The 12,971-nt window shown below is 34.1% G+C and overlaps 1 protein-coding gene across 39 annotated transcripts in view; it reads right to left on the bottom strand.

The window, feature by feature from the left end:
• The window catches only part of Rims2 (regulating synaptic membrane exocytosis 2), a 427,098-nt gene that overhangs the window by 176,836 nt on the left and 237,291 nt on the right, over positions 1–12,971 (bottom strand). For all 39 annotated transcript variants that reach the window (XM_069991192.1, XM_069991193.1, XM_069991195.1 and 36 more), the window contains 5 exons: positions 12,072–12,202; positions 9,789–9,960; positions 5,710–5,863; positions 2,503–2,571; positions 176–332 (listed from right to left, as the gene is read on the bottom strand). In XM_069991192.1, the coding sequence (XP_069847293.1) occupies positions 176–332; positions 2,503–2,571; positions 5,710–5,863; positions 9,789–9,960; positions 12,072–12,202 (683 nt within the window). The remainder of the gene's footprint in view (positions 1–175; positions 333–2,502; positions 2,572–5,709; positions 5,864–9,788; positions 9,961–12,071; positions 12,203–12,971) is intronic.

Genomic DNA, 12,971 nt, shown 5'->3' with positions numbered 1-12,971 from the left:
ACATATTGAATAATATTACATTAAGCACTGTAGATAACTATAATACCCTGACTTTTGTCTGAACGCATACCTAATAATGGGATAACTGAGTCAGATGATAGTTCTGATTTGAGATTTTTTTTTTGTTCTTATGCTGTAGTTCTATGCTATAAATAAAATACATTTGCCACATTACCTTTGTGGAGGAGGGACACTGGGTGACCATGATCTAGTCCTTCCTATAACATCTACTCGATGAGGAGACCCTGATGGTGAACAATGGTTTGATGACATTACTTGTTCTGGTACTGATAATGTTGAGCTTTGAAGATCTCTACCATTGTGTCGATAATCTAAAGGCAAAAAAATAAAAAAGCAAAATTATCTATAACAACCCATTTGTGTTTTCCTAGTAAAAGTAAATAGTGATGAAGCTGATGTTGAAAATATTAATGTAAAGTATAATAAGGCATAACGTATTAAGAAAAATACTAGGTAAACTATAATTAAAAAGGGATAAATATTCAAGTCTTTAGAAAGGCAACAAGTATAAAACACTAACAAATATGGTAGATGATAATATACTATATATTGCATGATGATATGATTTTTTTTTGGTTGGTAGTGGGGCCTGAACTCTGGGCTTGGGCCCTGTCCCTCAGCTCTTCAGCTCAAGGTGAGAGCTTTACTGCTTGAGCCACAATGCCACTTATGGTTTATAGTGGCTTATTGGAGATAAGAGTCTCACTGACTTTTCCTGCCTGGACTGGCTTTGAACTGCAATCCTCAGATCTCAGCCTCCTGAGTAGCTAGGATTACAGGTATTAGCCACCAGTGCCTGGCTTATGATATGATGGTCTAAGTACACTAGTAAAAAGACAGTGCCAGGCACTGGTGCCTCATACCTGTAATTCTAACTATTCAGGAGGCTAAGATCTGAGAATCAGATTTGATTATTTGATAAACTATTGATAGACACTTATTCTCTATTGAAATTAGTTTTAAATATAGAGCATTAGAAAGCTCAATGAAGAAAAGAAACTGTAAAAAGAAACTGGTTCAAGGACAGTCCAGGTATGAAAGTCCAAAAGACTAATCTCCAATTAACCACCAGAAAACCAAAAGAGGTGCTGTGGCTCAAAATGATAGAGCACTAGCCTTGAGCAAAAGAAGATTGGGACAGTGCCCTAAACCCTGAACTCAAGCTCCCTATTGACAAAAAAAAACAAAACAAAACAAAAACCAGACTGTTAGAGGAGAATAAAAGCCTTCAGGATTTAATAATTGATTATAACAAAGATGTAGGATATAAACTTAAAATATGAAGCCAATCACTTTCCCTTGTGCCAAAAAAAACCACTAGAATTTGAAATGAAAACCACAATAGCATTTTAATAACACACACTTAAACAATGAATAAAACTGGTATAATCTATGAAATTGTGTACAATGTCAACATAAAGAAAGCAATAAAACTCAATAATGAAAAAATAGAAAAATAATTAAATAAATTGAGAGATAGTCCAGGTCTATAGATAGATTTGGTATTGTTGAGATGTTTAATCCAATTAAATCTTAACCAAAACTCCACCATGATAATGATTTTAAAGTTTATATGGAGAGGTAAAAAACAGAATAGTCAATAGACGGACTACTCAACATTTTAAGACAATATAAAGTTAAACTATCAGAACATTGTGATATTGGTCAGAAAATGGAACAGAGTAAAAAGTGCTGAAATAAACCAACACAACAATTTTTCTAGGTAACATATTATTTGAATAGTATAGTAGCAATTATTTGATAAACTATGGATAGAACCACTTATTCTCTATTGAAATTAGTTTTAAATATAGAGCATTAAAAAGCTCAATGAAAAAAAGGAACTGTAAGAATAACATTTGACAAAATCAACATATGCTGGTATAAGTTTTGATTATGAAGTACTGGCTACATTCTATTAATAAGCTAAGAAACTACATATATCATAATTACGGAAAGTAAAATACCATGACATCAATTTTGATGATCATTTCAAATTTCTAATACAGAAAAATACAAGGAATATAACTATTATTAAAATATAGTAATCACAGAAAGTAAAATGATCTTGATTTTGATGATCATTTCAAATTTCTAATACAGAAAGAATTCAAGGAGTATAAATGTTATTAAAATACTGTAGAAAGCATGGCATAGTGGGTTATGCCATAATCCTATCTACTTGAGAGGCTAAAAATAGGAGGACTGTGATTTAAGATGGACTATGCAAAACCCTTCTCAAACAATAGCTGACTGTGGTGATTCATGCCTCTTGTCTCTAGTAGAGGCTAAGATCAGTAAGATTGTGGTTCCAGGGAATTCTAGTCAACAGTATACAGGGCTATACTACAAAGGAAGACCCACTAAGTTGGAAGCATAAATGCTCCAGGATGATCCGAGTAAAGTGTGAGCTCAAACACTATAAAACACTATAGTCAAAACACTATATAAAATATAATAAAATAATCCTAAAAATCTTACCTGAAACTACCCCAATTCCATCATCACAATCATAGTCAGAGACTTCACTATCGCTTATTCTCTTTGATCCTATGAAGCAAATCATGACAATAATATGAAAGTTATTTAGAAAAATAATGTCAGGAGGAAACTGGAGAAAGTAAAGGAAGGGGTGACATTGTCCACAAGAATAAATGTACTCATTACTTGACTTACGAAACTCCTCTGTGCAACACCTTAATAATAACAATGAAATAATTTTTGTTGGTTGTGAGACTTGAACTCAGGGCCTAGGCACAGTCCCTGACTCAAAAAAAATTAAGTATGAGATAATTATGTAAAATAATTTGATGTTGATTGGTAAAGTCTATTGGAAACTAAACCAGTTGTCTACCAAAGTCTAGTTAAATCTCAAGACTTAAGTGATGTATGTTCAAGATCATTAATGTATCTATTCCCCGCTCCCCATTGTGGGGCTTGAACTTGGGGCCTAGGCACTGTACCTGAGCTCTTTTTGCTTCTGGCTTTAGTTGGTTAGAGAAAAGAGTCTCGGGTACTTTTCTTCCTGGACTTTGAACTTCAATCCTAGCTATGATTACAGGCACGAGCCACTAGGGCCTGTCATTCATTAATGTATCTTTTCCTAATATGTATGGCTAAGAAATCCGATATACCCAATTCTATTTTTCATGTTTATAGACAAAAATGACAATTCGGAAGTATCACATGTATTTTCTCAAATTCAATCTCTAGAGATTTTTAAAAGGCTGATACTTATATGCATTTATTCATTTCTTATTCCTTCTTTTTATATTCATTCATTCATTTTAAGTAGTAGTACAAAGGGGTTTCAATTCAACAAGTCAAATTAGGAGCATAATGCTTCTTGATCAAAGTCACCCCTACTATCATTCTCTACCATCTTTTATTTTATTAATAAATTTCATTAACAGTCTGCTATTTGTTACGAAAGCTTAACTACTAACCTTCATAAACCTATCAATTACAGGTTTCTCAATTTATCAACTTTATACTTTTTATGCTTTCCAACACGAATTATTTCACAAACCTCTTTTTAAAGTCTTAATCTAGGTAAACACATCATAAATTAAGACTATTTATGGCTTTGAACATAAGCATTCCTCTCTCAGCATTTCCCTGTATTAGTCAAATGTTTCTATGCAATACATTGATTGAAATTCAGTTCTAGGTATTTTCTTCTGTGAGTATAAATTATTTATTATATATCATGTTCTAGATTCCTATTATATCAATTGAATGATGTATCATTTCTGAGATGACAGAGTTTAAAATGTTTATTACTACAAAAGTTCCTAATTTATCTCTTTGCAATTGGCTTAGTAAAATAAAATACAACTGGAGAATATAGGCTATTTTGAATCAACTTGAAATTGATTTAAAGAATGAATTGTGGAATAGTATGTCAAAATTTTTTATAAATATTTTTTGGATACAATAGAGGAATCTGAATTCAATTTTTTTTACAAATCAAAGAATTATTATTTTTTAAGTAGCACTCTGGTTTATCAGTACATTTACCCACATACTTAGGCCATAGGATGTATGAGTCTACATACATAGAAGATATAACACTATTTGAAAAAGGAGCAAAATGAGTATTTACTCCCTTTTACACATACTTCATTAATGCAAAAAATGTAGCGGTTATTAAATGTCTGAAAAAAATCAGTATATATCATTGAGATTGTTAATCTGAGTGTGTGTGTGTGTGTGTGTGTGTGTGTGTGTGTGTGTGTGTGTGTGTGTGTGTGTGTGTGTGTGTGTGTATCAGGTATTGATTACCTCAGAGTTGTGTTTTTGTTTTGTTTTGTTTTCTAAAATCAATGTTAGAAGTTTCTTTCTCAAGGTGCATTTTTAGAAAACTGGCCAAAACTTCAAAAGAAGAGTTAAACACCTTACGGTTAAAATACATATTATTAAAGGTCCAAGTAGTTCTGGAATCCTCACTCAGCATTCAAGCCTTCCAAAAGAGATTACTCCTACTCAACTGGGCCTTCCAGCATAGCTCTAAGGAAGCAGGGCAAGCTACACAACATGGGGGCCACAACACTCACAGAATCCCAGGGAAGGTTTCAGCAAGAAGCACTTTTTTTTTCTTTTTTGGGGGGGAGGAAGGGGGGTCATGATGGGGCTTGAACTCAGGGCCTGGACACTGTCCCTGAGCTCTTTTTGCTATAGGCTAATGCTCTACCACTTTGAGCCACAGAGCCACTTCTGATTTTCTGGTGGTGCCCAGGCTGGCTTTGAACCACAATCCTCAGATTTCAGCCTCCTGAGTAGCTAGGATTACTGGTGTGAGCCACCAGCACCAGGCCAAGAAGCATTTATATTGAGACAGGACATGATGTCCCAAGGCTGGAGTTGCACTTACTGAAGTCTTGTTTATCTCCTTTCCAGCTGGCTTGTATGAATTTCTTGCTCCAAGAGACATACTTGGTGGGAATTTTGCCTTTAACAGTGTGGACCACTGAATTTAATTTTAGTTACAGATAACTCCATTTAACAATGAGATTAAACTTGTTATGTGTGTTTTTTAGTCTTTTGTATTTTCTTGAAAATTTATTTTCTGACTTACCAATGATGAACATGGAAATATATTGGCACTTCCTTCAATATAAATGGGTTTGTTAGAGCTGAGAATGTAGCTTAGTGGTAGAGTGTTTGCCTAGCATGCATGAAGCTCTGGGTTCCATTCCTCCGTACCACATAAACAGAAAAAGCCACAAGTGGCACTATTGCTCAAATGGTAAAATGATAGCCTAGAGCAAAAGAAGCACAGGAACAGTGCCCAGGCCTGGGTTCAAGCCCCAAGACTGGCAAAAGAAAAAGAAAAAAAGAAAAGAAATGGCTTTGTTAAATTCTCTCTCAGGCGTTACTTTACATATATTGAAGCTATAAACTGCAAATTATTTCAATAGGTGTAGAGAAAGCATTTGAAAAGTTTAACTCACATTCATGATCTCAGTAGAAATATTACTATATTAGCTACCTAATCCTATTTTATGAGTTAATGCTATAGATAAAACCACTTTAGTATGTAAGTTGAAAGCCTCAATAATAGCTGTGAGGATGCTAATAGATACTTGTTAAAAATCCACAAGGATACCTCCAACTTCTGTGATATGTGCACTAAAGATTGGGGGGGGGGAATCAATAAAAATATGGTACATTCTGCTGAAAACTTACTTTGCAACCTCCGGGTCGGGCTCTCTCCATGGAGTTGTCTTCGTGGCATATATGGGGAAGGGTGGGGCAGTGGCAATGAAGAGACATCATGGGTTTGAAGTTTGTACCAATGTGGCTCATCATCTAATAATGCTGTCTCTAATTCAATTAAAATCTGCAACCCAAAAGACAAAGTTACATCAACAGTGAAGAAATTCTCTTAAACTTTCCTTACAACTTTCCTAATAATAATTGCAATAACAATGCTGTCAGATCAAAAGCAAAGTTATTTAGGTATTGAAAAACTATCAATATGTTTCAACAGTAACTAAAAGATAATTATTTTCTAACTTCAAAATGATCTAAATATGTGTGTGCACACACACACACACACTTGTGTGTGTGTGTGTGCACATGCACATGTGGTACCTGGGCTTGAACACAAGGCCTTGTCTTCTCACTTAGCTTTTTTCACACAAGGCTGGCATTATACTATTTGAGACACAGCTCCAGCTTCATTTCTGGCTTTTTGTTTCGTTTTGTTTTTTGGTTAACTGGAGATAAGATTCTCAAGGACTTTTGTGCCCAGGCTGGCTTGGAGGCATGATCCTCAGATCTCAACCCCTTGAGTATCTAGAATTATAGACATGAGCCACCTGCTCATGGATAATCATTCAATAGTTTAAAATAGCTAAGACACTTGTTTTGTAAACCATCACCCACTCAATCCTAGAGGATATTAAATTTATCAGAAATAAAATTTTTACATGAAAATGCAATAGTACCTAATATTCATATAACATTTTCTAATTTAAGATGCACTTTTATTTCTAGTTAGCAATTTAGCCTTCATAAGAACTTATAAGAACCATGCCACATTATTTATCTTAATAATCAGAAAAAATACTGTTTTGTGTTAAAGATTCCAATAATATAAAGGGTTAAAAGCACTTGTTGAAGGTCATATCAGCTTCTAAGTAAAAGAAGCAAAATGAATCAATCTGTCTTTATTAATGCATGCTCAAAATTCTGCATTTAGGGGCTGGGAAGATGGCTCAGTGGTAGAGTGCTTGCCTTGCATGCCTGAGGCCCTGGGTTCAATTCCTCAGCACCACATAATTAAAAAGAAAAAAGCCGGAAGTGGCGCTGTGGCTCAAGTGGTAGAGTGCTAGCCTTGAGCCGAAGAGCTGAGGGACAGCGCCTAGGCCCAGAGTTCAGGCCCCACGACCGACAAAAAAAAATAAATAAATAAAAAATCTGCGTTTACCATCCTAAGGATCAAAAACTGAAACATTATATAGCACTCACATGAAAATGTACAATCATCAACTATCAATAATTTTTAAATATCCACAAAATAAAAATTAAATTACAAAGATAGGTCTTTAATATAAGCCATATCAACAGACTGCTCTTTTTTATAATTAAAATATAATATGAACAATTTTAATTATAAAAAAGATCAGTTTGGGTTTTTTTTAGGTCACATAAGATTTTTTTAATTGTGAAAATACCATAGAGAGGGGTTACAATTACATGAGCAAGTTAATCAAGCATTGTTGCCTCCTCCTTTGTTTCCCCTTCCCATCCTTTCCCCTTCTACCCCCTACGTCCCCCTCACCCCGCACCAAAGTTGTAAAGTTTGTTTTTTGACATAACGTCTTGTACATCTCATTGTTGCAATGGGTCCACCTGTATCCCTATTTAAACAATTTGTTTTCCCTTTCCCCTCCACAAATTATACCAACATCAAATACAGTGAAAGCAGGGGTTGTACCCTGGGGAAGGGACATACAAAGCAACAAAGAAATATCTTATAAATATGTTAGAAACAATAGGAAGAAAGAAAAAACATTTGAGTCCTTATCTTGGGGTTCATTTCGCCTAACATCAACTTATCTGACCATTTCTGCTTGTCTCAGATATATACTAGTTATTGCAAATAAGGGAAACCATGGGACCTATGTTTCTTTGGGTCTGGCTTACTTCACTTAATATTAAGTGAAGATCAGTCTGTTTTTATCCTTTGGGACAAGGACTTGAACTCAGGTTCTGACACGTTGGTGTCAGAACTTGGTGTTCTGAACTTGCTGTCAGGCTTGGTGTTCTACTATCGGAACCATGTCTGCAACACAAGGAACTATCTGTAGACATCAAAGAGTACTTTCTTTCCAAGTGCTGAACAAGTATACAGTTTGCACTTGTGTTAAGGGGACCTGGTATGGAAAGTAAATTACTGAGATGTTTAAGTGCAAAGTTAAAAGAGCAGAAAATCTATTATTTCACTCTTTCTAATTTTTCTCTAGCCATTTTCAAAATCATAGCTACTATGTTACACACAAACACAACCAACACACACACACTTCTTTAATCATGATACTAACCTTGAGTTATACACTAGTATTATTTCTACTTTTCTGAAATACAAATAAGTAATATATAACATACAGGGGATATCATCTGGAAGCAATTTAATACTTAAATCTCACTGCTAACCACTTTCTCTTCACAATTTCAAAGCAATTGTTCAAAACTGTATATATCATTCCTCTAGACTTTGCTAGATTCTACTTCCTGTGGATACTTCCTTTAATCACCCCCCATTTTATGAATAGCAATTGTCTTCCAGTTGCATTTTCTTCATTAAAGCAATTAGTGTATTACATTTTAAGCAATTGTATTTTAATTGCCATTCACTAATACATATCCCCAATGAATCAATTCTATGAAATAAGCAATATACTTTATTCACCACTGAAGCTTCATGCCCCAGCATAGTTCTTGATTTAATATGAGGCTTAAAAATAATCCACTAATAAATTATTGAATTACCTACTAGTGGAATAATAATTCAATAAGCTAAATAAAACATATATAACACATCAGAGCAATAGATATGTGGAATAAAAATCAAACTTTTTCATTCAACATTTAGAATTCCTCCCTTCTTTCTTTCCTCTCTTCTTTCCTTCTTCCCTCCTTTTTCCAACATCCTCTTTTCTCCTTTCTCTTTCTTCCCTTCATGTTTTCTTTTTGTTTTTTCAGACAGTTTTGAGATAAGGTCTTATTTTCTATCCCAAGGCTGGCCTAAAATGTACAATCCCCTTGACTGTACACTAAGATTCCAGATGAGCACTATCATGATTAATAAATATAAGCTTGTAAAAACTGCCATAGAGTTGTTTTCATTTTTGTTGTTGTTTTGTTATTGTTTTTGTTTTTGTGGGTTGTGGGGTCTGAACTCTGGCCTGGACGCTGTCCCTCAGCAATTCAGTTCAAGGCTAGAACTCTATCACTTGAGCTACAGTGCCACTTCTGTTTTTTTCTGCTATGTGTTGCTGAGGAATCAAACCCAGGGCCTCATGCATGCAAGGTACTCTACCACTGAGCCACCTTCCCAGCCCCTGCCATAGAGTTTTTAATTCATTTATTTTATTTCAAATTTTGAGACAGAGTCACAAAAAATAGTGTTGCACAGCTCAGCCTTGAACTCTTGGATTAAAATGATCTTCCCATAGCTTCCCTAGTAGCTAGGTATATTCTACTACTATCACACCCAGTTTTTTTTAGAAAGTACTTAGAAATGCTGTTTTCTGTTTTATTTAAAGAATTAACCAAATTTGTTCTGTTAAATTCCTTTTTCAGATATATGTACACACACATATATAATTTTACTTGTAATTTAAAAGTATCAAAAAGCTATGAATAGGGCAAATTTTAAAATAAATTAATCTTGACAGGTGTGATGGCTCAAGTCTATATAATCTTAGCTACTTGGGAGGTACAGATTAGGAGACAGCAATTTAAGCCAGCTTGGGTATAAAAATTCATGAGACTCCATCTCAGTCAATGGCTGAGTCAATTGTGTTTTAAAGTAGCACATGTTTGGGCTTAGTGGCATATGCTTGTCACAACAAAGGGAAGCACAAATCGGAATATTGCAGTCCAGATCAACCTAGGCATACAGTGAGACCATATCTTGAAAATAATCACACAAAAATAACTGGAAGAATGGCTCAGGTGATAAAGCAGATGCTTAGCAAGTAAAAGTCTCAAATCCCAGTATCACCAAAAATCAAAATGATAATAATTTGAGCTACCTCTCCTAAGAATTCACTTTCTTCCTCCCGAACTCGAGCTTGATCCCAAAGGGTAATTTCTAGCATTCGTTCCCGAAATTCTCTCCGGTGGACTGGAGAATAAATGAATGTCTGGTTCCATTTGGGTTCCAATGTTTTCTTTACTGTTTTTGTTCGTCTCTTGTTTTTATCACTATTAAAAAAAAACAATGTATGAACTTCTATAAGATTTAAAGATTTGTCTTATTAGTTATTAACTTAACATTTCTCAGAATCCAAGTAAAACTTCCTCACAAATTTATTATTTGTCATCCTCATAGATGGGAAGTCTAGCTCAGAAGTTTCCAGTTTCCATATGACTCAATGGTGGTATGGTAATCTAAGTGTGACAATTTCCACTCTATTGAAGTCTATACTTCTGACAGCTGTAATTATGAGTATCTTCTTTCTCTCTTACGGTTTATATGTTTTTTTTTCTCCAAAATACATTCTAAGTTGATAGAGAACAATTTTCTTCAGGGTAACTTCATGATATAAAATAATACAGCAAACAGTTTTCAATAACTATGGATACCAGGCACCTTAACCTATTTTGAAGAATTTGTTATAGAATTTTAACCTTAAAAAAATGTATCAGATAAACTGTAAGGCCCATGCTAATTACTATGTCATTTCTTTTGTCCTTTTTTATTGTAATGCAGATGATACAATGGCACTCAACTCAACTCTGCCTTCAATGAACTAAGTAAATAAGTAAACTACAGTCTAAAAATATATGGACATGCTAAACATGGTAGCTGTGCAGAGCATTTCCAACCTGAAAACTTATGACATAATTTTGAGAGCACTCTCTTAGAAATTGGGATGAAGATAACCGAGGGAAGGGTAATTACTTCCCCTTGAATGGTCCTTTGATTATTATATGCTTCAAATTAAGATTAGATTTTGACAGCATATTTCTCCTATTCTATTTTTTATGCTTAAATAAGGGCAGAAAAATATCATGTATGTTGAATAGAATCAAAACAAATAAAGCGTGAAGTTGAATATGGGCTTAGTAATTTTCTGTTATTTATTTATTTATTTAGTAGTGGTACTGGGGCTTGAATTCTAAGCCATATGTTCTTCCTTGGTCTTTCTTCCTCACAACTGGTATTCTACCATGTGAAATATGTTTCCAGTTAATACCTGTATGATCAGCCTGGCTTTGAATCTCATTTCTCATATGTCAGCCTCCTTAATAGCTGGGACTATAAGTTTGAGCCATGGACTCCAGGCTTTTGTGGAATTCTTTGTAGTTTAGGTGATGAATTACACAGTCACTAAGTTTATGAAATGAAGTAAGACAATATCTTCATAAAGGAGGAGAAGTGGTAGAACATAAGTACAATGTTATTTTGTTTGTTTTGTTTTTGTTTTTATGTTGGTACTAGGGCTTGAAGTCAAGACCTGGGCATTGTCCCGGAGCTTTTCACTCAAGACTAGCACTCTATCTCTTGAACAATAGCTCCACTTCCAGGTTTTGTTGTTGTTGTTGTTGTTTTAGTCAGGTTAATTAGAGATAAGTGTCTCACAGACTTTTCTGCTGGGGCTGGCTTCAAACTGTGATCTTCAGATCTCTGCCTCCTGAGTAGCTAGAATTACAAATGAAAGCCACTAGTGCCCACCAGTTTTTGGTTTGGGGTTTTTGATTTTTTTTTTTTTTTTGGTCAGCTGTGGGGCTCGAACTCAGGGCCTGGGCTCTGTCCCTAAGCAATTTTGTTCAAAGCTAGCACTCTACCACTTTAAGCCACAACGCCACTTCCGGTTTTCTGGTGGTTAATTGGAGAGAAGTGTCAAGAACTTTCCTGCCCAGGCTGGCTTTGAACCGTAATTCTCAAATCTCAACCTCCTTAGTAGCTAGGCTTACAGGCATGAGTCACCAGTGCCCAGTTAGTACTACTTTTTAATACCATTTCACAGTTCATGACAATATAGTTTGTATTAAAAATGTAATTTTCAAAGAGCATAAATTTTAATTGTCTAAAGTAAAAATCACATAATAGCTTACAAATAATCTACATGTACTTAAAATATAAAATATATACAACAAAATTTGGATCAAAAATAAAATATAGAACAAAGATGTTTAAAAACAATCTCAAATTACAATCACTATTTTGATTTCTAGAATAATTATGTTAAATTAACTTAAAAAGAATCTAATAGGTATAACACAAACAAATATAGAATTATAAAACAATGGTTGCTTTTACCTCTTTACCACTTAGTTTTAAGAAAAAAAAACTTGTTGCATATCCCTACCTTCTGTCAGGTAGAAAGTAAATTTTAACATAAGGATTCCTTGGCCTCCCATCTTCCCTGGAAGGGAGATCCTTTGCTCCCAAAATTGTAACTATTAACTGGTGACCAACCTTGTCAAACCATAATTTTATCTGAAAAGCAAAATTATTCATGATCAGCTCAAATATTTACTGACAATACATGTTTACATTTCCAACCTTCAAGCCATTCTCTTACACTAATATTAGCACAGAATCTAAATTTCATTCAGTGAACTGTGATTATTTAAAAAGGATATACTATAATAACTTCAATGAATAAAATAAATAATTCAGACATTACAGTGTCACTTGGCTCTTTGTATTCTAATATAATTGCTTACTAACATTCATACAATAATTACACTATCATAATTATGGACTTTATATACAAAGGTTGCTCTCTGTATCTTTCTTTATGCAAGAATCATTGTAGTTTAATTTGCCTCCCCTATAACAAGTTCAGAATAAGTGCCCAGAATGAATTGAGTAGATAATAACTTATTTATACAGTATTCAGAGGGAATTTTTGAGCAAATGTTTTATATTATTCCATAGCAAAAAAAGTCAGTGATTATATGCAAAGGGGTCTTAAAACAGCTTTAAGTCAATAGATTCCCTCCACTTGTATTCTTTAATTTTTTATTAACATATATAACTTGTATAAAGGATTTTCATTGTGAATTTCCATATTTCATGCATTGTCCCCTGATAAGGTTGCATTTAAAACTATAATAAATTCACCTTTTAAAAATTTTAGTAGACATAAAGTCCCGCTTTCTTTTGTGAAGCAAATGCATCGTATCCTTAGAAAAAGAGATTCCATTTTACAATTTGAACTTGTAATTTTTGCTGTTCCATAAAATGAGGGATTGGAACTTAA

This window comes from Dipodomys merriami, unplaced genomic scaffold (assembly GCF_024711535.1).
Source record: "Dipodomys merriami isolate MVZ:Mamm:240054 unplaced genomic scaffold, mDipMer1.0.p SCAF_4, whole genome shotgun sequence".
Taxonomy (NCBI): Eukaryota; Metazoa; Chordata; class Mammalia; order Rodentia; family Heteromyidae; genus Dipodomys; species Dipodomys merriami.
This window is presented reverse-complemented; position numbering and strand designations above follow the sequence as displayed.